The sequence below is a fragment of the Photinus pyralis genome, unplaced genomic scaffold, assembly GCF_008802855.1.
Source record: "Photinus pyralis isolate 1611_PpyrPB1 unplaced genomic scaffold, Ppyr1.3 Ppyr1.4_LG9, whole genome shotgun sequence".
NCBI classification, from domain to species: Eukaryota; Metazoa; Arthropoda; class Insecta; order Coleoptera; family Lampyridae; genus Photinus; species Photinus pyralis.
Window position 1 is genome coordinate 3,246,938 of NW_022170878.1, and position 27,061 is coordinate 3,273,998.

The 27,061-nt window shown below is 37.1% G+C and overlaps 4 protein-coding genes across 4 annotated transcripts in view; 2 read left to right on the forward strand and 2 right to left on the reverse strand.

Moving 5' to 3' along the window:
* LOC116180386 (homeobox protein OTX2-A-like) overlaps positions 1-27,061 on the reverse strand; it is a 123,517-nt gene that overhangs the window by 84,014 nt on the left and 12,442 nt on the right. The gene's annotated exons all lie outside the window — the stretch shown is intronic.
* On the forward strand, positions 14,034-15,281 carry LOC116180709. Its single transcript, XM_031500830.1, has one exon. The coding sequence runs from the start codon at positions 14,034-14,036 to the stop codon at positions 15,279-15,281; it is 1,248 nt and encodes a 415-aa protein (XP_031356690.1).
* On the reverse strand, positions 19,465-21,876 carry LOC116180712. Its single transcript, XM_031500831.1, has one exon. It carries the CDS (start codon positions 21,874-21,876, stop codon positions 19,465-19,467), a length of 2,412 nt encoding a protein of 803 aa, XP_031356691.1.
* On the forward strand, positions 23,604-25,205 carry LOC116180387. The gene is made up of 6 exons (XM_031500355.1): positions 23,604-23,834; positions 23,916-24,017; positions 24,080-24,154; positions 24,214-24,294; positions 24,356-24,472; positions 24,537-25,205. The coding sequence occupies exons 1-6, from the start codon at positions 23,653-23,655 to the stop codon at positions 24,844-24,846; spliced, it is 867 nt and encodes a 288-aa protein (XP_031356215.1). The 5' UTR covers positions 23,604-23,652; the 3' UTR covers positions 24,847-25,205.

A 27,061-nucleotide genomic window follows, 5' to 3' on the forward strand; every position in this document is an offset into this window, starting at 1 on the left:
GTTTTCGACTATTTCCGACTATTTAAAAAAATAATATCCTTATTAATTCATATCTTTTCAAATCACTCATAAATCATTTCTATGTGTTGCGATTGTGAGAGTGCACTAAGCCCTTTCTTTTCTTTATATATACAGAGGTTGGTCTTCCTTCTTTGAAATAAAATTTCGAAATTACTAATATCAATTCGAATCTTTTTCGCAAAATAATTAATTAGTTCACGGTTAGTAAATATAAATTTTTGATGGGTTAAATGAAAATTTCCCCTGTCTTTTTTCTGATTCCTGAAAATGGATTTAAAAAAATACTTTGCTAACTTGCTCTCGGTGCCCAAAACCAAATGCCCGAAAAAATCTCTCTCTAACTTATCCCTACTTATATTGTGAATTAATTAACGACACTTTCAAAATGACTATTATAGTAATTGTTGAACTATCTTTCTTTACAAGCCGATCGTAATCGCTTTATCTTTTCGATATACATAAGTTAGGGTGTTCCTTGAAAACCTACGTACTAATTTTTGTGCAAAATTGCATTCTTACAATGCAGGAAATGACCTAATTCTGATTCTGCGGTTTGGAGTACGTAAAAGTAGTTAAGATAACAATTATCTACTATTATCGCAGACAGATTGAGTCAACGATTTCCGGAACTCATTACATCAACACGCTATAGAATTTAACTTCCATACAAATCTAAGTTTATTAAAATTATACTTCGACTGCGCTTATCAACCTGATAACAATACGCACCCCTACCGGAATCAATCTCTTACCCTACATCTCTTTTAATATCCACCCCAGAAAATTCTGGTTACAATCGCAAATTTTGAGTAATTTAAGGGTGTAGCTCCAGAATGAAACTTTTGAGACCTATTTCTTATGGATTGCTAAATGTTGAAACGAAAATTTTACACGATTTTACAGTATACGGAATAATGTGGCATTTTCGATTTTGTTAAATTGTTGAAATTCAGAATTGCGTTTCCATTATCAGATTACTTGCAATTACTCAACTTACAGTTAGAATTAGTTGGCAATTATCCGAAGTACTAACTTCGTTAAAGAGTTATTCGCATTATTGACAAAATAGGAAGTATATAGCAAACATTAGAAATAAGTTTGGGATTAAAACAGACCGCAATGTGTGTATGATAGAACTAGTTGGTGCTTCTGGTTAATAACATTTATCTTCACTTCTTAGGTTTCTTAGACTTTCAACATTCTCTGACTACTTCGACGACCAGGTCGAATGTGCTGCCGTTAGATGCCCCTCAAGAAGGTGTATTACTTTCCCGAATACCGGCTTTCGACATTCCGTTTACGAGATATTCGCATTTAAAGCTCCATCAAGTGATACGTTTTGTCAAGACCTTCACTTTTCTTTTTGTGAGTACCCACTTCAGGGATTGTTGCATTTGAAAGCGCTTGATATTACAAGTTCGTTGTTTTTGTACTTTGAGAAACTTTATTCATCTTCAGACGAAATTATTTCAATAAACTAAGGCAATAAAAAAGTATGCAAATATCGTTTCTTCAATGGTAATGAAAACGGAATGTATGCGAATACTGGGGGCAAAATGAAACTTGTTTAATAATACACGACAAAAGCAAAGATAACATGCGAGGGGTAATAACGTTTATCATTGCCAAGAATGTTATTATTACAACTTCGCAAACATTAACATCTTTTATCCTTAGTTTAATTTCTGCCCTGGTTTAATTTCTAGATGGTATGATGAAACAATTAAGTCGTCTGGAGTTTAAAATTACAGTGGGGGGGAGTCGCAAGGGCTTGTTTATGATTTAGTACGTGAACAGATTTGCTTTAAAAGATTTATAAAATGCAAAGCGCTGCAATTGTAATTTTGGGAAACATTCGCGTCGGCTCCGGCTCTAAACCAATTTCGTTCTTCAGTTTGAATTTATTGCACGAAACGTGCCATTTCAAAAGAAGAGTTTACTTTGATCTTTCCCTTGAGTCATTATTTTCTATTGCATTTTGAACGCTCTCGCTGTGCGCTACGCACGTAGAGTTTGGATGATTCAAAATGTTGGGAGTCAGGGGACTTTATAAATTACAATGTAAACACGACGGTTTCCATTGTAAGCGAAATATTTGCAAATATCTATCTTCAGCAACTCGATAACCTTCGTAATTTTTACCGAAAGCTCGAAATTTAATTTTATCGACTTTTTGTAGTAAATTTCCTAAAGTTGCTCGCATTCGCAAATCATAGATACGTATATTTTTTCGCTAAATTTTTCCATTTAACAAGACGCTTCCTTTACCGGTGCAGGAAGTTCATCTGTACCATCGCAAGCGATCTGTTTCCTTATTTCTAAGCCGAAGCTACCGTTTCCAAAAAAAGATAACACCATTTGTAACCTAAAGGGAGTCTTGCCCACATCAACACTTGTAAGTTACTTTAAATTTTTGGTTTGTATAAAGTAGTGGTATAGCAATTTTGTTTAAAGTAATTTTAATATTCCTAAAGGAACGGACATATGAGAACCATTTAATTTAATATCAGTGATGTTATTTCTTTGGTTTGATTAAAATTTTGTTTAGCATGCAGAAGCGCGTGTATATTTTGAACATAATTGCTACGTGATCACAAGATAGTATTGGTATTGGTAATTCTTTTTGTGAACTAAACCAACAGTTTAAACCAGGTAACCTGTAAAGAGGAAATTGGATTTAATGGCCTCTATAATAATATAACCAATCAATTCAAATAACATGCGCATTTATTCGAGTGGGCATCATGGGCTACGATCATAAAATTAATAAATATGGCACCTTAATTAAGCGTTTTAAAAAAAATTGCGGGAGGAGCTCAAAATTTTGCATAATCTTAATTAAAAGTTCATTTCATTTCGTCGAAATCTGAGGTCATTTTACTTATATTTCGTCATTCTTATCTTCCATAGACCCGCCTGTTTGTTATCGACCGTATATTAACTTCAAACGCCCTTTTTCTTGTCAACCGGTGATGAAGTGCGATCTAGTTGTAATAGAAAATCTTCAAAAATAATGTACACATGAATTACGTACAACACATAGAGAACTACTTAAGAGTAATCATGAAATATGTAGTGGCACTCACATTTCGACGAAATTATGTAAACTTTGGATGAAGAGTGGAAAATTTAGGGCTTTTCCCGCAAATTTTTTTGTTGAAAAGGCTTAATTAAGGTGCCCTCTAGCCATTTTTATTAATTTCACGATCGTAGTCGGGGTGCTTAATAATAATAAGTAACCATATTTTTACTACACGCACGTTAGTACCTAAGGGAGGTATTACATTGAGGTAAACAGTGACCCTCCACTTTTTTTTTACGGAAATACACGTTTTGAAGCTCCATGAATCCATGGTTGTAATCTTAGCATAGATCTGTTTAATGCCTTAATTAATCTGATTCAGGTTTGGACCAGAAAGTCATCAGCGTATCGGATGACATTGGTTTCGCGCGATAGAGTACCAAACAAACCCAAGGTGTACAAATTAAATAAAAAGGGACTCAATATGGACCCCTACGGTATACCGTCTGCTGCCAAACGCGCTCCAATTGTAGTGTTTGTGGAAGTTCTGACATAAATCCGACAATTACGGTACAAATCTGTTACATTCCTAGCTACCTGAGTGGGCATACCTATATCCACTAATTTAGTTACCAGTATATATAGCTTAACACAATTAACAACATCGAAAATGTCAAAGAAGTTGCCCCAACCACCTCATTTTTTGCATAACTAATTTGTGTGTGCGTCTCCAGTTGGATTTGTGCGGCAATTGTACCAGAACGTCTTTCAAAAACCATATTGTTGCAAATGGTAGAATATTAATTGATTCCAGCCGCCATTTCAACCTGTTCTTCACCATTCTTTCGAATGTCTTTAGTATGCATGACAACATGCATTATTTGATCAGCGTTTAAATACATTTTTACCACGAAAGCGTTGTGGTCAAAAGTACAGAACATTTCATTGCGTTTTTAGTTGGAGTGGTTAGTTAGGCGATTAATTAGTGCTTTTGATGGATGTTAAAATCATAAGTATACAAGGGAAAATTGCCATACATATTTTATACTGCGGAACATTGGTAAATATTCCAGTGAGGAGACAAAATTTCAACTACCTACCAAGTTTCGAGAAACCTGATTGAAATCTTTCAAAATTCAATCAGAGCCAGTGGTCAAGTTTATCAGGCTATACAAACGGTCCAATTTTATTGCACAAGGCTTTTCACCATACCATATTCCGAATTGCTGCCACCTTTCAAAAAGGAAAATCGACTGTAATTTGGAAAAAACTTCGACTCGATAAACGTAGGTTATTTGAAATTTTTGCCTAAAAACAGTAGTCGATTGTTTTGGAGGATTTTGGATAGCAATTGAAGTCATGTTAATATTCCTAAAGAGGTCGACCCACGGAAGTTTATTTCTTGAACAGATTTCAATTTCTCTCATTGATTGTGAAGTGGAATTTTAAGTTCATGGACACCATCTTTTGGTGTGGGTTCAATTTTATTTAGCATCTAGAGGTGAGTAAATCACGAAAACGTACCAGGCGGGGATTAGATAATTAATTACGTTTGAAACACAGGGATTGAAATTTTATTTTGTATTTGTTGCATGAATTACACCAATCACGAAAAATGTAAGGAAAAGTGGATTTGGAACGATATTATTTTTATCGAGATTTTTATCAATATACAAGTATTCGCACAATCCAAGTTGCATGAGTATTAATTTGAGAGTGATCGAACCAGGGTAACGGGTTTTGATTTTCATATTATAAGGGGAAATAAGAAACCAACTTTCCGCAAGGTAAGAGTCATTAAAAGTTTATTACCGACCTACTCGCGGATTAATTATTTCTTTACAAAAACAAAAAAGTTAATGTGTCAGTAAAATTTTTATCAGGGCGGTAGAGATTAAAACATATTGTATGCACGCGGGGCTTTCAACCCCTCTAAATGTAACTAATCCGTTACAAACTGAATGTCATCATCATTATTATAATAGTTTTAGAGATATAACGGAATAATGCACTTACTCAGGATAATGAAGGTTTCCGCAGTGTGCTGCAGTAGTCGATAATTATTGTAAGAGGACAATAGGATAAAACAATTAACAATACAATAAATGACAGATTCAAATGCAGTTACCAGAAAGTTACCTATTTGTACCGATAAAAGTAAAAAAGAAGTGTCATACACAAACTATCTAAGTAATTTTAGAAAGTTTTAATGAGCTGCCGTAGTAGAAGCTATATTCCAATACACTATAATCCGAAGTGATTATGTCAGAGACAGAAAGCTTCTTTATAAAATTAAGCGAAATTACAAAGCGCGGACGCCTCAAGTTTCTCCAGGCGAAAACAAACAGACTGATTGTAACTTCTCACAAAATGTATTTACTCGTTACGTAGTTTTCCACTGTATCCGAGCTTCATTTAAATTATCCAACATGGCAAAATGCAAGTCTATCCTAGTTCGCACGAATGGTAGAAATGCTTGCAATTAAAGTGTTAAAGGACTACGCTTGCATCACGTAATTGCCAGTTAAAGGTGCCGCGAGTTGTAAACTTTCGACATTATGAATGAAGGAAACATTTTCAAAGCGGATAGCTTTGACTTTATTTTTTGTCGTCAGTTTTGTGTTTTAAGAAAAGATGCATCTCGTTTGAAATGAATTTTAAGATAACAGACGTCTTATTTATTTATTTATTAAGGATCCTCAGATCCTTTATAGTTTTGTATTGTCGTCCGTCCGTCCGTCCGTCCGTCCGTCCGTCCGTGTGCGCTCTAACTCTTTTTAAAAGTGGCCGATTGAGTTGAAATTTGGTGTACGGGTTCTTTGGACATTAAGGACGGACGCTATTGATTTTCAGGAAGCTGGTTCAATAGGAACAAAAAAGTTATAGGACTTCGAGTGAATCGGGAACAGGAAAAACTACGGGCTCAATATAATAGAAATCAACATATTTCATTCCCTAGGTCATGTATCGGCTTGGGACTTCCGCTAGATTATTCCCTATGACTCTTAGATGTGTAATACTTTAATATAACTCTTCTCTGTGGTATAGGTCGAAAGTTTTAGAGCAAAATGTAGCAAAAATTACACTTTATACATGAATTTAGAGTTTTAAAAGGTTTCAAACGCATTATCTTGATGCAGCAAGAGTACATCACGTGCACATTTGATAACCGCATATGTGTGATTCAAAAATGTTAAATTATTGCCATATGGGTTTTGATCAAAATAATCAAAATCGTTATTTATGCACCAAGATCGTCGAGAAAAAGACTAGGGGCATTATCTCAATTCTCAAGACATAAATTTGATGCATTTCTGGCGACCACATGGATTTTGATCAAAACATGTCAAAATCGTTATTTATGCACCAGCATCGTTGGGAAAAAGACTAAGAGCATCATCTCAATGACCAAAACATGAATTTGATCTATTTTTGGCGACCACATGAATTTTGATCAAAACATGTCAAAATCGTTATTTATGCACTAAGAACGTTGGGAAAAAGACCAAGAGCATTATCTCAATGATCAAAACATGAATTTGATCTATTTTTGGCGACCACATGGATTTTGATCAAAACAAGATTAAGAGCATTATCTCAATGGCCAAGACATGAATTTGATGTATTTTGTAACATTAAAATAAATTATCGTTAAAAGTTATTGTAATACTGAGGATCCTTCGATATTTCGTTGTATCGGTTTATTTATTTATTATTTAATGCTTCAGAATATGAGGTAGATGGGTGTTGAGGGCAACTCCACGATAAAATGTGAGCGTGTCAATTGAAATTAAGTTTTGTTTATTAAATTAGTTGAACGAAGATCAATAATTAGAAATTAAATAGCATACTCCCTATATACTGGTAATCTTGTATGAAAACGATTCAATCTAAATTATTGATATGGACGCTCATTGTTGCTATTCAAACCTTTGTAAAATAAGCTGAAGTTTAGAAATTGGGAAAAAGTTCAATCTTGTGCAGGGAATTCTTTTCGCATAGGACCACCTGCGAAGCGGTTTTTCTGTCTAGCATCAAGAAAGAAACAAAGCCGACAGTTCGAGAATAAATTGATCAATTTCTATAGCTACCGTGCCGACAACTAGGGAAATAACATTCACTCCCCCGGAAGTTAATTATAAACGACAAGCAAGCACTACAATACAAATTCAACAGTAAAAGAATTTCTCATTAGCAATGGCGGGGGATAAAATTCATTCCATAATAAATTTAACAACTTTTGTTTTTATTTCATATTCACAATTAGGGGCGCGTTTTATTAAAGTGTTCCTTTTTCTGCAAAATAGGCATTGTGTTTTTACGGGAAATATCGCAATACTTGCCATTTAGAAGCACTCGGCGGTAACGCGCCGCCGGCTTTAGCTGCAACAAAAACACTTCGGTGGAGAAGTGCAAATTGCAGCAATTTAACTAGACTTCAGCGCGCTGTAGCGGTCTCATTAATCGGGCAGGCGTCCATTGATGGTGCTAAATTCACAATTTTAGAACTAAATCTATTGGGATTGTGGAGAACTTGGAAAAGTTGGCGAAATTTATTGGAGAAAGTTGAAGTTATGTTAAGACAAATCCAGTCGTAACTAAATGAAGTGGGAAATTTTCTTCGCTTTCCTTTTGTACTCTGCGTGCTCAACTGAAAGCAGTGCATTTCTCTAAGCTTTACCAGCTTATTTAGGTAGCCCTGGAAAACTGAATTTAATGTAGGTGAGGAGGGGTGAGTCCAGGGCCGGCTCAAGACAAAAGTTACGTGTACGCAAGCACTATAATTGAATAAGGGGAACTTTTGGCAAGCAGGTTTTTAAAAATACAGAGGTTCATATTAGTTAAAATATATTTATTGCTAGCAGACCCGGTAAACTTCGTACTGCTCATTAGACAATGTGTTGAATTGGGATACTCATTTTTGTAAAATAAATTAAAAAAACTGTTCATGCAGAGAATCGAACCCGGGCCCCCCGGTTGTAAGCCGAGTATACCACTAGACCATTATGGCACACATTCAATCGTTATTAAACTTGTTCTTGTTATGGGAACTGATTGTGTTTATTTGCTTTTGTTGCATAGAATGAGTTCGCATTCGGAAAAACAGGAATTTCCAAAATCCAATTACATATATCCTAGAAAGCTGTACCTCCATGACTCTTAACAGCCTAGTGTCTACATGAAACATGAAAAATAGGATTTTTTCAATTTATCTTACATCGTGGTAATGCTTTTATGCGTGATCGTTTGGTCTTAAAAATAGAAACGGCGTTTATATCCGTGATACGGCAAACATTAAATTTGAGTCATTTTTGCGCCCCTTCTTGTCCGCGCCGTAAGCGGAGGGTTACACCGCTTACGCCTAAAGCCGGCCCTGACTGCCTGGGCGACATCGACATTTTGGGAAAATTACGCAATCACGCTTATTACACCAAAACAAATCGAATGAGTCTAATAAAGCATTTGGGCAATAAAACTCAACTGCCGCATTTTGGCAATATAAAAAATGCGTAGTATGCTGAAACTGCTTGCTTGCAGAATTACTATCGATTGCTCGTACAAGTATATAAGAACCCCTTCGCACATCTTAAATTTCGGTTCTTTCCCCCGCGTGACCTTTCGTCCGCCATTCTGTTACAGGTGCACATATTTAAGTAAGTAAACTAACATGAAACATAAGGTTCGGTGATGGCAAACAAAAAAGTGGTTGTAAACTACCCCACATAATGCGACATTTGATAACTTTCGCCGAAGTCAAATATTTGTTCGGTAAATTGTGTATTACGCTCAGCCTCTTTTCATATTTGTACAATATAGGAACGAATGAGGTTATTAAATCCCTGGTTACAAAATCTACAAATAGAAAATGTATAGAACTTACAGAGTTTCGAGTTGCAAATAATTTCTTATGAGTGCTCTAAAATATTGTGTGAACATTGATATATTGAGCTATTTGAGGTCAATTAGGCTTAGATCTAATAGTGTCATGTGAATAATACCCCAGGAGAACCCGGGGGTAACATTTGTATCCGTAGAAGTTTATGCTGTATTTGCTACGCTCCGTTAAATTCGCCAATTTCCACTAGTTTTGTAATAAAAATTATAAAAATGCAGAAAAAAAGCTCATTAACCAATTTGTGATTAAGCTTTAATCGTGATAAATTTTCGATATGCCAATATTGCGTTTTCTGGACGTTTTGAAGCGCACGGGTCCCAAAAATGTGATTTTTATCTTGACGTCTGAGGGTGGGTGGGTGTGTGTATGTGGTTCGTTTTTTGTGAACACGATAACTAAAAAACTCCTTAACCGATTTGGACGAAATATGGGGTGCATATAGGGTGGTATGGAGAATCGAAAACGTCCTATTTTGGTTTTGATCCGTAACCATCTTCATGGTTGTTGAGGGTGTCAAAATTTTAAAAGAGCCATAACGGCTTGAATTTTTTTAGAAATTTGTTTCGCATACACTTGCCAAAATGGCTTAAAAACAAGTAGCCATATAGGGCCGATCCTAACTCAACTCCATGTAAAATCCCATAAGGCGATTTTCTAGTGTCAATGTCATTTGAAGGTGACTAAATAGAGAGGTTAATAACCTAACGATAGCCATATAGGGCCGATCCTAACTCAACTCCATGTAAAATCCCATAAGGCGATTTTCTAGTGTCAATGTCATTTGAAGGTGACTAAATAGAGAGGTTAATAACCTAACGATAGCCATATAGGGCCGATCCTAACTCAACTCCATGTAAAATCCCATAAGGTGATTTTCTAGTGTCATTTGAAGGTGACTAAATAGAGAGATTAATAACCTAACGATTAACGACCCCACGAAGTCGGAGGGGCTGAGGGGGGTTATTGACCTCCAGATTTTGGAGGGGAGTAGCGATCAATATCGATTGAAGGTGGAGAGGTTTAACGACCCCACGAAGTCGGTGGGGCCGAGGGGGTAGGTCATTGACCTCCAGAATTTGGAGGGGAGTAGCGATTATAAAGTCTTCAGATTTAGGCATATTTAATAATAGTAATCATGGCATGGATAGCGTATGCTGAGCAGACATGGACCAAAGCAAGCGACTTTGTAACGGCAGTTGAACGCCTCAGGCAACTCTTATCGGCGTTAGTATTTGACGCCGAACATGAAGCCGTGTACGGGAACGGTGAATATAGTGCAGAAGAGTGTCTGGCCATTGCTAACAAGTACGAGTTGGGTGAAAAAATTTGTGACAGTTATTTAAACTTTAAAATATGTGAGAGATGTCTCATACACAGATTGAAGGATGCTAAGTTGGAGCAATTTAGTAGTGAGCTAAGTGAGTGGATAAGTCTTCCCGACAATGAAGAAGACCGTTGCAATTGATGAATCGCAGAATTGTGTATATAAAATGCTGACGTGGTCGTTTGCTCACCGTGAAGCGCGAAAAGGACCATGGGAAACCGCCGCCCTCGATAGATTTCGTTTCCGGTGTAAAATCGAACAGATTAATAGAGTTCTATCTCCTGTATTAGAACAGAGTCATCGTGACAAAGTTTATCGTGACAGACTCTCCCCTCCATAACATTGGCAATATAAGTGAGGCTGTAGTAGGACTTGAAATCATTTCAAAAGTGTACGCGAAGTAGTTAAAATGGATCTTGATACACTAAACAGTTCCACTTTCTGCAAGCCATTCAAAAACGTGAAGGACATGGAGGTGGGCGAGAAATACAGAATCGTAAGCATCGACACAATAAACACCAAGTTCGGCGACCGAATACTGGTAGAGACCGGAAACTTCAAATGTGTTCTACCCTTGCGTTTCTACAACTACTTTAAAGAAGATAATCGTCTTGAAACATTCAGAGCCACCATAGCCAATAAGGATGTTTACATAACAAGTGCTGGATCTGCTGGGCAAACGACTAATTTAAAGTTTATGTAAATATAGAAATTGTATCTAATAATGAAAGTCTAAAAATAAACATGATATACGAAATTTTTTTTTTATTTCATAATAAAATTAGTACTTCATCATAAAACTGCTCAGTTTTGGCATCGTCGTCTAGGTGTGCAGTTCTTATGAAATCAGTGCACATAGATACCAAAAATAGCTTCAATAATAACTACTTTACGTGTTCGTGTTGGTGTTGTAATCGCAACGGAGATGATGATGATGATGATGCTACTCCCTCACCTCCCCACATTGAAAATATACATAATAAAGTGATCGAAGAACGTTTAATCGATTGTACTTCGTACGATCTCCTCGATGGTCAGTTCGTTGAAGTAGGTTACAGTTACAGTACACACCTTAATCTTACACCAGTTCTACGAATCGCTTGCTCCTCCGACAATGCTATAGTGATGGTGAAAGAGGATTGGGAAACGCTTCTAAAGTGGCAAACATACCTTGAAATGAAATTTCTTCGATCGCATGAAATTGAAGGTCGTATTAATTGGTCGAATGTTAAAGAAGAGGAAGATATCGAATATGAGGAAAGTTCTGAATCACTTACTAACAATATTACAATTTTTTACAATTGGCAATCGGTGAAGGATGCTGAGAAAATGTTAAAGAGTGTGACATTTCGACGCGGGAACCATTCCTGCGCAATGAACAAGAACGACGTTGAAGAGTTTTTCAACCAAAAAGATATTATCAATTATCGACTAGAATTATTGGAATCTTACGCGCTGCCATCTTTTTATCAAAATATCATTGAAGAGGTGAATAACTACCGACACTTTCGGAAAATGGAATTTGGTGACGATGGTGACGACGGCAACGATGACATCTATCGCGATATTGAGAATGTGTTAAATTATAAGTACAATGTAAATTCTCATAATACAGTTTGCATGATGGAAATCCTACACTATCGACCTACTTATTTAATGTATCACATATATCGACCTCAGTAAACGTTATTACTTTATTTGAGCATTTTCTTTTGATGGATGGTTTCCTATAAATATCGCAACCAATTGCTACACGTCAACAATGTTGAATCGGAAGCGGAAGTGTACGGGTGGGAGTGGCTTGGTTAATACTCTCATAAACAAACTTCCAGTTGAGCTACATATTCCAGGCTATCAGTATTGCGGACCTGGCACTAAATTAGATAAAAGGTTAAAGCGAGGCGATCCCGGAATAAACCCGCTAGACGCTCAGTGCAAAGAGCACGACATTAGCTATAGGGATAACCAAGACTTGGAAAGACGACATCAAGCAGATCGCGTTTTAGAGCGGAAAGCTTGGGAACGGTTAAAAGCTTCCAACGCAAAGTTAGGTGAACGAGCTGCCGCTCTTACAGTAGGCACCATTATGAAAGTGAAACGAAAGTTGGGGATGGGAGTTAAGGGGAAGAAGAGCAGTTTATTGAACTTGCGTAGGAAGATTGCTAAGAAAATGAGGAAAAGCGGCAATACTGTGGATATAATAAAGTCAGCTGTTACGGCAGCAAATATGGCAGTAAAAAGTTTAGGTGGTAGGAAAAATGTAAGCGTGCCTAGAGTAATTCCCATACCAAAACAGGGAGGGTTTTTACCATTCCTGATACCCCTATTTGCTGGTCTGTCAGCAGTTGGAGCTTTAGCCGGCGGTGCTGCAGGCATTGCTAAAGCAGTTAATGCATCCCGTGACGCTCGTAAAATGCTAGATGAAACATCACGCCATAATCGCACGATGGAATCGATCGCTATAGGAAATAAAAGTGGCGGTGCGCTGTACTTGAAACCTTACAAATCGGGAGGCAGTTTAGCCTTGCATTTACGAAAAAAAAAAACTTCAAAAATTGCCCAAGCGGCCGTTGACAGATGTAGATCTACGTAAGCATGCAAGAGGGTGTGTACCATACTTTAGGGATGTGTTTATGCGAGATAGTATGCCTATATCGCCATGGAAAAATGAATCCGGTGTTATTAATTTAGATAACCAACGAGGGCGTGGCACTCATTGGGTGTCTTATAAAAAACGTGGTGAACGAGTGTGGTACTATGATAGTTTCGGTAATATTCCACCACCACGAGAAGTGATTGAGTATTTCCGCGACTGTAAAATTTATTATAATTACGGGCAAGAGCAACAATTTGGAACAACGAATTGCGGTCATCTGTGCTTAAAATTTCTGTATAAATAACACGCATTTTATCTCGGTACCTGTAGTCATAATGTCGACAACCTTCAGCATAGAGGGCGTTGGAAATACAGCCAGTCATGATTTTTATCCACCCATAGAACTTCCATCCGAGAAATTGTACGTAATAGGGGTGGTCGGTTTCTATGGCTGTAACAGTATTAGAAATATTCACGCGGGAAACGATAAATTCTATATTAGGAGAGGTGATAATTCCCACGGAATAGGAATTCCTCACGGTGCATACGAGTTGGAAGAGCTAAGCGCGTATATAAAAGCTCGCATTCCAAATCGCTTTAGTTTACGTACAAATAACAATACGCTCAAGTGCGAACTTAGCTGCGACTTTGATATAGATTTTACTCCAAGAGACTGCATAGGACGCATGATCGGTTTCGAATCGAAGATATTGGAAGCGAACGTTCTACATACATCTGCTTTAGATATACAAATCATTAAACATACCAACATTCACATAGAGTGCAATCTTATCCTATCCTATCGCAACGGAAATCCCGCTAAAGTACTTTATGAAATAGACGTTTCTGTTCCACCGGGTTACCGCTTAGATAAAATTCCCAGTAATACTCAATATTTGCAAGTAAATACCAGTAGAATTAGCAATATAACTATAAAGCTGACAAATCAAAAGGGTGAACCAATTGATTTCGGTGCAAGTGAGCCTTTTACAGTACGATTAGAGTTAAAAGAATATGGGGTTACGTATTAATCAAGGTCCACTGCCATCTTTCCTCAATACTATAAATAACCGAGGTAACCGGAAATCGACTTATTCTCAATCGGGACAGGGCCCGGGCACATTAACGCCTGCAGAAAAATATTTCTTGGAATCCATTGGTCTAAAAGTGCAAAATGGCGGCGGCTGCAGACTCGTTAAACGTCTTTCAAAACGCACGTTTTGATGAGACCATAATCAAGTCCGATATTCACACCTATCTCCCATACGGAGGATCTTCGAATTTTGGGCTTTCCAGTGAAATCCGTATATTAATTCAAAATCAAGAACTGATAACCGCCACGTACGATAGCTTCTTGTACATAGAAGGAAAAATTGAATGGAGTCAGTCACAAGAAGAGGGTGCCATTGCAAAAACATGCAACCTAACAAATAATTTCGCTCCATTCCTTTTCGAGGAAATTCGCTACGAGTTGGGAGGACAAAAAGTAGATGTGTGTAGGAATCCTGGAATTACATCCTCTCTGAAAGGATACATATCGTATACGTCTACTGAAAGCAAAGGAATGCAGCATTTGGGATGGTCACCCACAAACGAATCCGTTCAAGTAGATTACAACAAAAGCAACAAAGAAAAACATTTCGCTGTCTGTATACCGCTAAAACATTTATTCGGAAGCATGGAGGATTATCGTCAAGTTATTGTAAACATGCGACAAGAATTGGTGCTAATTCGAGCTAGAAGCGATACCGATTGTTACATGGGAACCGCCAACGATGCAGTAATATCGTTAACCAAAATTCAATGGAAAGTTCCGCACGTGACAGTTAGCGACAGTGCCAAAATCGGTCTATACGAACGGATTAATAAGGGTGCAACAATTACAATACCTTTTCGACAGTGGGAACTGTACGAATTACCCGCACTGAAACAGGCACAGTCGGATATATGGCCAATCAAGACCTCAACTCAATTAGAAAAACCTCGATGGGGAATTGTTGCATTTCAACGTAGCGGGAAGAAGTTTTCGCATGAGACAAGAGCGGGCGATTTCGATAACGTCAAAATTCGAAATCTAAAATTGCATCTCAACTCTGAAAGTTATCCGTACGAGGCGATGCATTTAGATTTTAATGCAAATAAGTACATAACGGCGTATCAAAACTACGTAAACTTTCGACGAGATTATTATGCCAAGGATGAGCAAGACGCTCTGTTTGACTATTTGTATTTTAAAAGTTGTCCAATCTTTGTGCTAGACTGTTCAAAACAAAACGAATCTCTGAAGCATTCAACGGTAGATGTTAAGCTGGAAATGGAGTCGATGGAGGCCTTCGAGGCGGGAACTGTTGCTTATTGTCTGATCCTGCACGATGCACTAGTTCAATACAATCCTTTGACTGGAGAAGTGAAAAAACTATAAGTTGTATTTTTTTTAATGTATAAATAAAATGTATTGACGAAAATGTTCGTAGTTTTATTTCAACCGTCTAAAATGAAGGTTGTGACGCAGAAGCATAAGCTGTCCATTCAAAATCTGGATACCTTTATAACGACAAATGTAGAGGGCAAAAAACATGGCGAGTTACTTCCAAATAGCGTAAGATGCTTAATCTGCGGACCGTCTAATTGTGGTAAAACAAATACGATGCTCAGTCTGTTAACTGAGCCCAATGGTCTACGTTTCAAACACGTGTACGTCTATTCCAAATCATTGAATCAAGAGAAATATAAACTTTTGGGGGAAATTCTGCAGCCGATGAAGGATATTGGCTTCTTCACATTTAGCGAGAATTCCGACATTATGGAACCAAATGCGGCCAAACCTAATTCAATTTTTATCTTTGACGATATCGCTTGTGAAAAACAGGATAACATTAGAGCGTACTTTTCCATGGGTAGACATAACGCTATCGATTGTTTCTACTTGGGTCAAACGTATTCTAAAATTCCTAAACAATTGATTAGAGATAATGCTAACTTAATTGTCCTATTCGAGCAGGACGACTTGAATTTGCGACACATTTATGAAGATCACGTCGCTCCCATTATACCTATGCCTCTGTTCCGAGAGATGTGCTCGGAAAGTTGGCGAACTCCGTATGGCTTTATGGTGATCAATAAGGATGCAGATGTGCGAAACGGTCGCTTCAGGAAAGGTTTCGATCACTATATAATACCATGAGAACGTGTTTATTGTTCAGTTGGAAATAAACGGCTATCAAGTCAACAGCTTCCAAAAATAAACAGCTTATCAAGAAATAGGTCCCCTGTTCCCCCTGTTTATCTGTTACCTGTTCCCTTGATCGCATCATGGATAATAAGGAGATGGCCTTGAAAAGACGAATAGTTCAGGCTCGTAAAGCGATACAACAAAAGTACAATCGTCTCAAAGCGGATCGTTCTATTAGAGAACTGGAATTTGTACGAACGTATAAACCACTAATTCAACCGCTATCCCAAATCGTAAAGAAAATCGAACCACTGCCATCGGTGGTAACGAAAAAGGAGGAGCCAGAGGATGAAGTATTTACATCACCTTCCAAACGTTTATCACCCGCAAAAAGAAAGTCGCCACCACAGCGTTCAACGCCTGCGATACCTTATTACTCGCGAGCGAGACGAAGGCCCTCTTCACTTACCGAGATTAGTCCTCTGGCTAGACTTCCCTACTTCCAAAAATATCCACCAACCGATATTAGCCCAATGGTTAGACCTTTTCGCTCCACGGCTACACCATCATTGAGACAGCCCCCATCATTTCTACAGAGTACAGTGATAGGAGAGCATCAAGCAGAGGAAGAAGAAGAAGTGTCCTCTATCGCATCATCATCTGCTTCATTACTCGATATGCAAGGTTCGCAAGCTTTTTTGGAACAATACAACCACCTACCGCGTATATACGTCGAGCGCATGATAAGAGATACGAGTAATGCAATTGACACAACCTTTGGAATTCATTATAATGTTGAGACTGATAAGTGGACCATGGGCAACACACCGGTGATGATCAATGGTGACGATTTAATGATTAATGGCGTTCGATATAAGGGTACAGCAGGCCTATACGAACTTATCATTATGAATGAGCCGGATGAATCGCTAGTATCCAATCAGGATAGAAGTAACTATAAGCAGATAATAATAGCAACTCATGTCGCACCGCGCAATTACGATCCCACCGAGCAGATTCGTGGCAATAAGAGCAAAAAGTATACGCTCATAATAAAGCCTCTATTAAAGGAGGAGGAAGATGCGAAGAGGGGGCGTACGAAATCCGGAAGCGGTATTACTCTATTCAAGGAAGTCGATCGACCGATCGAATACAAATACTGGAATAGCGTACATGAATTGATTCGCGATTTAGAGGTTTTATGGGGTGAAAAAATGGCCGGCAACACTGGTGTAAAAAATGACATAATATCAATCGTGGAAGAGATGTACGAGGAGGGTTACATACAAAAGCCCACGCAGCGATTTTTACGTCAACTAGTATAAATACCCCTTTTCAGTCTTTTTGGTTACATTCACCATGGATAAATTCGGACGTTCGCATACCCATGCTCAATTTGGAAAACTGCTAAAGACAAAATTTTCCATTACTGACGATACGATAAATGTGGAAAATAAGAGACTAAGTAATGTTGCGGATCCTATTGAACGACATGATGCCCTAACCTTACAACACTACCTATCAACAAGACTAAATCTCAACGAAAACCGGTTAATGAATGTAGGCGAACCAATAGACGACGGCGATGCCATAAATAAGGGATTTTTCACATATTATATGCAGATTGCGAAAGCACCTGTAGACGGTCTTCGCAATTACGTGGAGGTACTAGAGGAAGAGCTGAAAGCGGTCAAAGAAACATTGCATAAAGTAATAAAGGATGCAGCAGGTGGTAAATGAGCTACATAAAGCAGCGCGCAAAAACTTTCCACGTAGACGTACCGTTATTAAAGGGTATGATGATCTTTGGCAAGCAGATTTGGCCGAATTCATACCCTACGCTAAACAGAATAAAGGCTACAAATACATACTGGTAGTTATCGATTGCTTCTCAAAATATTTGTGGACAAGAGGATTGAAGACCAAAACGGGCGAGGAGTTAACAAAAGCCATGCAAGATATTTTCAAAACTACCAGGCGTAGACCGCAAAATCTACAGACCGATGCTGGGAAGGAATTCTATAACAAATCATTCGCCAAATTGATGACACAAGAACGCATTAATCACTACTCCACGTACAGTACAAAAAAGGCTGCCATAGCCGAAAGAACAATTAGAACCATCAAAAATTATTTATACAGACAGTTTAGTCTCCGTGGAAAGTATGTATGGATTGATGCAATTGAATTGATCACAAATGAATACAATAATCGTAAACATCGAACAACGGGGATGAAGCCGATCGAAGTAAAGGTCGACACGCAGCTGAATGTCTACAACCACATCAAGCTTTTCAACAAAAGATATCGATTTAATGTTGGCGATGTAGTTCGAATTAGTAAGTTTAAATCTATATTTGCTAAAGGCTACACATCCAACTGGTCCAGTGAACTATTCAAAATTGTAAAAGTACAAATAACCAATCCTGTGACATATTTGTTGGAAGACATGAACGGGAAACCTATACTTGGAGGATTCTACGAGCAGGAACTCCAAAAGGCAAAATATTCCGACGTATACTTGGTAGAAAAGGTACTACGACGGAAGAAAGATAAAGTGTATGTCAAATGGTGGGGATTAGACGAAAGATCTTGGATTGATAAGAATAACATTGTGTTGTGAGCTTATTCGTTGTAAATAAAAGTCAATAAAAACATTTAGTCTTTTAATTACCATACAACATATTTTTTTACAGGTTTTTTTTTCCTAGCACTATCATCTGTACTCATTATTTTTAAAAGTAACTCATACGTCTTCTTATAATCGATTAATTGGGTGGATGGCCAGATTGAAGAATCTGGCCCACAAGTCCAGCCAAGAATTGCGTTTGAATCACCTTCTCCTTTTTGTATATTTCCCATTATCCATCGGTAAATTTGTTTATGACGAGTATCTTCATAAGGGTTAAATTTGCATTCGATACTTTTCTCTATACATATATCGATAAACATTTCTAGAGCATTGACATTAGCGTACTGTGCAGATTCACATATACTTTCGTTTATCACACAAATAATATTTCTATGAACAGCCTTTGAATTAAGTAAATTGGTTATATAGATTTTGATATTTAATGGTAAGCTATCTACTATTTGATTGCCACTAATTTTTGATGAACTTATAACAGAGTCAACTAACTTATCTAGTTCAAGCTTCCTATCTACAAGTAATCTAATACTGTCTGGACTTATATTTCTAAAAGTAGCACACCAACTGAAACATTCGTCCGGTAAGACCAGGTTCTGTAAAATTTCATTAATTAAAGCATAATTTTGCACGGACGGAATTTCCAAAAGAGCTCGTTTCAAAAATTTTTTATAAACTGGAACAGAAGTGTAATGTAATTCATGCTCCAACTGAATTTTCAAATTTTCATGGTTCATGATGTGGCGGATGTATTCTGAAATGTAAAAAAGGGGCTGTGAGACATTGTCAATGACATTTGAATCCCCAAGGACGGGTATCAATGTTATTAGCACAGATAACACGTTTGTCATCGTGAGGACTCAATACTACTTTCTCCTGCTTCAACGTAAATACTGTATGTTTTTTCGAACGAATAAGATGCTGACTTCGTTTTATAATTAGAACGTTAAACAAAGCATTCTTGTAATCATTTAGAGTAATTTCTCTGATGCTAGTCGATGTAGACCCTTTAGATTTTTTCGTCAATTTTCCCTCTACTTCATAAGCGTACATCTTAGCACGAAGGCCTACAAATTCGGTCATAATGTGCCCATGATTTTCATCTTTCATTAGACCGGGGATTTTTTTATTGACTAATGGAATCCCATATTCATTATTGATATCATAATTTGAGGTATCAAATCGATGTATATCATCTTTTATATTCTCGTATATATTGGGAACTGTAAAATAGTATATTAGGCTATCGGTATCTGTATATAGAAGTTTTGTTTTATCTTTAAACTTTTTGAGAATGTAGTTATAATGAAAGTCATAGAGAAACGTTTTCGATATATCTAAAACGGCAAATCCCGCGTATATTGGTTTATTGAAAAATATCTCTAACCTATCCATCTCTATTATAACCATATCCTTATCAAAAATCGTACAACTGCTAAAGTTTGGCTTCGCTATATACGCACGGGCTCCATACCTTCCCTCCCATTTAGTTAATAGTTTCACATCTTTGTATTTTCGCACGTTCTCCATAAGTTTACCATAGACGCAATTAATCATTAATTTGTAAAATTCTATTTCAAACATATTTTTCGCTTGTTGCCTCATGCGAGTGTTTAATTCAATATACTTTTTCAACCACGGTGATTGCTTAAACCGTAATACTCTATTTATTTTTATCAACTTTAATCCATGTTGTACGTACATCTTTAAATTTCTATAATGAACTACGTAGTTGTGCTTTGGGTACAAGGTAAGCATTAGTTTCTTTAATTTTGAGTTATTTGGCACTAGATGCTCTGGGGCCAAAGGTAAATCAGAATGTAATCTGTGGCATTCCAAGGGATACTCTAAATCACAGTCTACAATATAACCAACGTCTGAATCATCAGGATGGTTTAGAATATCTAAATTTTGAATGTCATCTACAAAGGAAAAATCGCTACAAGGCAAGAATTCACACATTGAGGCACCATAAAGGTTATTAATATCATAATACATCAAATAAGCCGTCTCGAGGTTAGGATTATATTTCTCTTTCATGTACGGGTTATTGGCCTTCGCGTATCTCATTGAACATTGTGCTACACCTCCTCTTATACCACTTTCAATAAACATCATTTGATCAATGTCACTTAAAAGCTCTAATTTAACGTCGGTGACTTTAAGCATTGCGTCAAATGCCAAACCCGGGGCGGTGTAATAATGTAACGGATCTAAGCGATAGGTGCGCAAACAAGTATCCCTAAAATTTTCAAAGATATCTGCCAAAAGGAGAACGTCCGTCATCAAATAGAGATCAGAATATTGACCTAAGGTTTTAATTTCGAACGTGCTCCAAATGTTATTCGCATGTTCATAGTCCGCTTCGCTCACAGCTTCATTTTTTAATTGACTAAAAAATGCATCTCGAGATGGTAACGCCGTCTCATTTAATTTCTCCCACGAATCAACGTAATCATATGGAAACACTCCCTTTCGAGTTAACAAATGGAATTCATTTGCATTACGACAATGCGCTCTAGTAATAGTTTTCTGCTCATTATCTAAATACGAAGATAGGGTATCTATACTACTACTCATAAATCTAAAGGAATCGATAAATCGAAAATCTATGCTAGTGTTCTGCACATGCTTCGTAAAAGAGATATATTTTTCTTTGTTTAAAGGTAAGAGTTTAATTCCGCCAGGAAAGCCGGTAGCGAGTTCTCGAATAAAAAAATGGGCATCGTATCCGCTTAAGTTATGGAAAACGACTGGTATAACGTGGGAGTGGTTAAAGTTCAAATTACATGCCTGGTGAGCCGCCCCCCTGTACCTCCCCGTCATATGATGGTGATCGCGTACTTTAATTTGATCTTCCGTAAAAGGTTTCTCGCAAATGTGACACACTATAGCGTTCAAATAGTTTTGCATCTGAAGAGGATTAAGAACTTCCATGGGAACAATAGTATTCACAATTTCATTTGCCCAATCGGCAATCTCACGCAAGCGTTTAATAAACCATTGAATACAATCCTGACCTCGGTATGAAAAAAATTTTGAAAGTGATTCATCATACGAACACTTAAGGTAAAAGGCAATACTAAACGGAGTATGCTTTTGGTAAAGTATGGTATTGGTGTCTGGAAGATTGGCTTTATCACATTTCTCCAAGATACACTCGAGGTCCGCGTAAATAGTAAATGGTACTTTCTCCATGTTAGAATAATGTGTAAATTTTAGAATCTTTTCAGAGTCATTAGGCAATCGAATGGAACACTTATTGACTTTGTGACATTTAAGCGTATGCTTTTTTACTAAATCACTAGATAAAAAATGGTTCAAGCAAATATTACAGAAGAATTTTTTATGTCCTCGGCGGGACAGCTGTGCAGATAACAATGCTGACATATTTTTAATCCATGCAAAATGGTAGTAGCTGTTACTCGAATTGTGAACTTTCGCGCTTTTGCTAGGAACCAACACCAATAAATTGACAGTTTTTCTATTATCAACTTTGCTACTTAACATAAAAGGAAATATATTTCTTTTATCTACGCAATATAAGTTAATGGAAATGTCATTTAAGTCCTCAAATATTTTAATATCTGTTAGTTTAATAGGAAATTTAATCGATCCACGTTTTAATACTTGATCAAAATGAGGATAATTATTTACTCTATCAGCATTTTTATCAACAGGGTACAAAGCGGCGACTATTGACCACAGAAAACAAAACTGATCATTATTCTTTACGTTAATAACTGCTCTTTTAGGCTATGAAAGGAGGAACTTTAACGTATGTTGAAAATCCACCTCTAATGGGTACGTAACTATTAATATTGATTTTGAGATTTACGATATCCGATAATGCCCAACCTGAATTTTTTTCGGAAAAAGTTTCTAACTTTGTTTGAATTTTATCGAAAACGTTTTCTCTGTACCATTCCTTAAGATTGGTACCGACATCAATCGGCGCATTTTTGGTCTGGAATGTTTTCAAGTCTATAATACCAGTTTGAGGATGAATAAAATTACAAGTTAAGATTACGTTTACTTTTAACATAGATCGTGTTAAAGCTACCTTAATTTTGCGTAAAAAACAATCGTACGCATGATTTATAAAAATTAGGGGATCCTTATAATCAAAATTAGCAATAACACCAGTAATTAAACGACCATTGAAGCAGGAGTCTAATGTGTACCACGCTAGTTTACGTGATCGATTTTTATTGTTGACATCGATCCCACAACCCCTTTTATTCGAGGAAAAATTCTTTAATCGCTCTTGTAACGTGGCCAAATAGGTTTTCAAGAGAGCCAAATTATTCGAGTCTCGAAGAATTTTCATTCGGATTATTCAAATGAATTTGATTAACAATAGCTCTTTGCAATATTCGGATGTTGGTTTTAGCGATTGAAATGTGTTTAACAATTTCAGATTTCTTTTTTAAGAGTTTTGCGGAATGTCGAGTTAGGTTAACGATCTCACTGCTGATACTCGAAACAGATTCCATACTTACTATGCTGATCAAAGGGTTTTAATTTTTATCTGTGTAAATCCTAGAAATGCAGCACAGTTACCCAACACTTGTGCGATTAGATCACCTAGGTGTAACAACCGAGACACCATCCGAAAGATACTCTATACGTAAGTAAATCTCGGAACAGAAACAGATCCTCTTTTATAAGTGCAAAGCAAAGGTTGTTGCACGCGCATGACCTACTTTCTTCTATTACTTGGAATAATCTTATCGGCAGGTGTGGGTTTCTTTGACTTTTAACCTGTCTGAGCAAAGTTTACATAGCGTGAGAGTTTATCCTAATGTTACTTAGAATTTTCTTATCGGCAGGTGTAAGTTGCAGTTTTTTGTTTAGACCTTTAACAGTCAACCTGCCTGGGCAAAGTCTACGTCCCGGGAGAGTTTATGCTAACGTTAACAAAATTTTCTGAGTATATACCCATCCCCATGCCTTACATGAAACAGTTCACGAATGGCTACGATGCCGGCATCAAAACGCGTGAAACTTTCCACCACAAAAAGTGTTCAAAAAAAAACAAGTGACAATTTACCCACACTAAAGGATATGCTGCAAAGCAACTTATCCAAAACTGCAGCACAACAGGAAGACATCATCAATTTGGTTACCGAAGACGAGGGTGGTCAAACTGAGAGGTAAATATGATTTTTTTGTGTAATTGTCTTACCAATAGGTTCAAGACATGATAATAACATTACCGTATTTTTTTTTTATAGAACTACAACTACCCATCTACGGAACAATAGTACATACAGTACTCTAGATGAGTTGCTGGACCACTTGGATGGTAACATCCATCATGTATATGCACCCCAAAGGTAAATAATAATTCATGATGTAAAAAATAGCATGAAATTAATTTTTTCCCTTTTTTTTTTAGAGTAATACCCACACCAAAGCTCAGTGACGCATCGTTGGAGCACGGCCTAAAAACAAGCAGTGTCAATAACATGCTGTAAGTTATTTTAAAAGTGCACCGAAAAAACGTCTAATACTTTTAATTTATATTTGCAGTCATTATCAACATCATGCAAGTGCTGCAGCAGCGCCTCCTGCTCCAATATTACCCTCAACATCTACCAGTTATCAATTACAGTAAGTTGCAAAAAATGTAATCAAAATTAACCTAACATTAATATTTGTGTGTTTGTTTCAGTATCCCAGAGGCAACAGCGCAAATACTGCAGCATATAATCATCCCACCACCCCCGCCACCGCCGATAGAAGAAGAGAAACAACAAACGAGTACCACCACCACAGGTCTGCATCCTCAGTAAGTGTTGCTTTGAAATTTTAGCGAAAAGAATGTTCTAATATTCCTATTCTCTTTATTACAGACACGCACAGAAGGATATGAAAGTGTTGAGGGAACTATATGAAACAATCTCCCAGCCGCCTTCAACATCAGGAGTGCCACAACCTTCAGACGTCGCTCCCTCCTGGTTCGAGCCCTCTACGCCTCGAGAATTAGGCAGGGCGTCGCTGGCCTGGTTGGAACAGAAGGCGCCGATATTTAGACAACGTTATCTCGAGGCGCAAGAGAAAACCAGGAGGTTGGAGGAGGAAGTTGCGGCAGCACGCCTCAACGAACGACGTCTGGAGGAAGAAGTAGCATATATTGAAAAATTTGTTAATTTTTTAAAATAAATGTGTAAATAGGTAATTAGCTTTTAGAAAAATAATGTAATTTGCAGGTATAGCTTTTAGAGAAATAAATGTAGTTGAACAGACGGTTAATTTTTTATTTAAAGGGAATAAAACGAGCAACCTATAATGATATAATTCGTTTGCCAACGAGAATGGTAAAACGAGCAATTTAAGTATAATTCGTTTGCGTTTTAAGTATGAGCGTAAATAGTTCGATTTTAGCAGTGCATAAATACGTAGATTTATTAGTGATCGCATAGAAAAGAAGTTTGCATAACGCTTACTCCCACGATCTTGCTTAAGTATAGGAGAATGGCTAGCTGGGGGACACGGCGGGTCTGTATGGATGCAGTTAATGCATTCTCTAATACGGTACCCGATGCATACACTTAAATAGCGCACGCAAAACCGCGGTCGCCCGCGCCAACCATCATTCCTACTATAGGTGCTGCTAATTCAGGGAGACTCCGCGGATATTAACGAGATGCAGTAGTAACATTTTCTCATGAAAAGCCGACGCTGGTAATGTAGGATCATCGCTTCCGCTGTATCGAAAAGCATCGCAGTAAATCCCGCTAAATATACATTAGGTATCGGAGCAATTTTTGTTAGGTTTTAAACAAAATATTGTTAACATTTGTGCTCTACCTTAAAGTACCACTCTTTTGAATAAATGTACCATTAAGTTCATTAAAATTACTTATATTTAAATACTACTTGTAGGAGTGATACGTTTTAAAAATGTAACTTTAATGTAGGTACTCTAATATTCTCAATATAAAGGTGAAATGAAGATTGAGAATAAGTTCTCCGCGGAGATAAAACGTCTATTTTTACGTAGTACATATGATAATAGGTCAAAGACATGCACAACTAATGCGCTCGATTGAAATTTCTTAATTCCATAGAATGTAGAAACAGTTTTTTCCTTCACCTAAATTCTAAAAGGCTCCAAAATTATCCACCCATTAACTATTATGAATAACTTTCCCATTAAATACCGTAAAACATTTACTCCCAGACGATAAAACTACTTCATTTTGTATTGTGCGCTCCACTCTTGAAACAATTAAGTTCCCCTAAGTTATAAAAATTACTTATATTCAAATACTACTTCTACTAGGGATACGTTTCGAAACGTACCTCGATAATAAAAATAGTGTACTCTTAATATTCTCAATATAAAGGTGAAGTGAAGATTGAGAACACGTTCTTCGCGAAGATAAGATGTGCCATTTTTTTATGTATTTTACGTATGATACCCATTAACTATTATGAATAACTTTCCCATTAAATACTTTAACCGGAACTCTTTTACTCCTACATGATAAAACTACTTAATCTTTTTGCTATTCACTTTGTAGGTGGTTTGGATTTGGACTAGTATAAGTAAATTAGGTGCATTCAAACAAAGTTTATTGGATGCATGTTTACAAAAATTGTAACAAATTTTTGTTTAGCGAGTAATTATTTGGTAAACTTATTTAATTATAGCTTCTTAGTCTCCATGAAAAATTCTATACAGAAGGTCTTCCAGCCCGAGAACTCCATAGACGAAATTTCTTCCACCACATCACTCATTTTAAATTTAACTTCTTCATTCTACGTTGGCATTGAAGCAGTTCAATATCCCACTTTAATTTCTTTAAATTTATTAATAACTCCTCAAGTCTCTTCTTTTGCGATCCCTTTGATTTTATCACGACTGCTCTAATAGTTTTTGTCATCTTGCTATCTATTAATTAAGCCTAACAACCCTAACAGATCACTTTATATTCCCGCAAGTTAACCACGCCCTCGTAAGGCATCCCCTCCCTCGAGGTAAATCGTTGACCTTTGTTTAGTTTACAACAAGGCGCAATTAAGATCGTTAACCTTTGAGAGCTCTAGTTTTAAAGTCGCCGCCAGGGGGAGAGGTATATGACCTTGACGACACTAGAAAATCAATCACCTTATGGGATTTTACATGGAGTTGAGTTAGGATCGGCCCTATATGGCTATCGTTAGGTTATTAACCTCTCTATTTAGTCACCTTCAAATGACATTGACACTAGAAAATCGCCTTATGGGATTTTACATGGAGTTGAGTTAGGATCGGCCCTATATGGCTATCGTTAGGTTATTAACCTCTCTATTTAGTCACCTTCAAATGACATTGACACTAGAAAATCGCCTTATGGGATTTTACATGGAGTTGAGTTAGGATCGGCCCTAT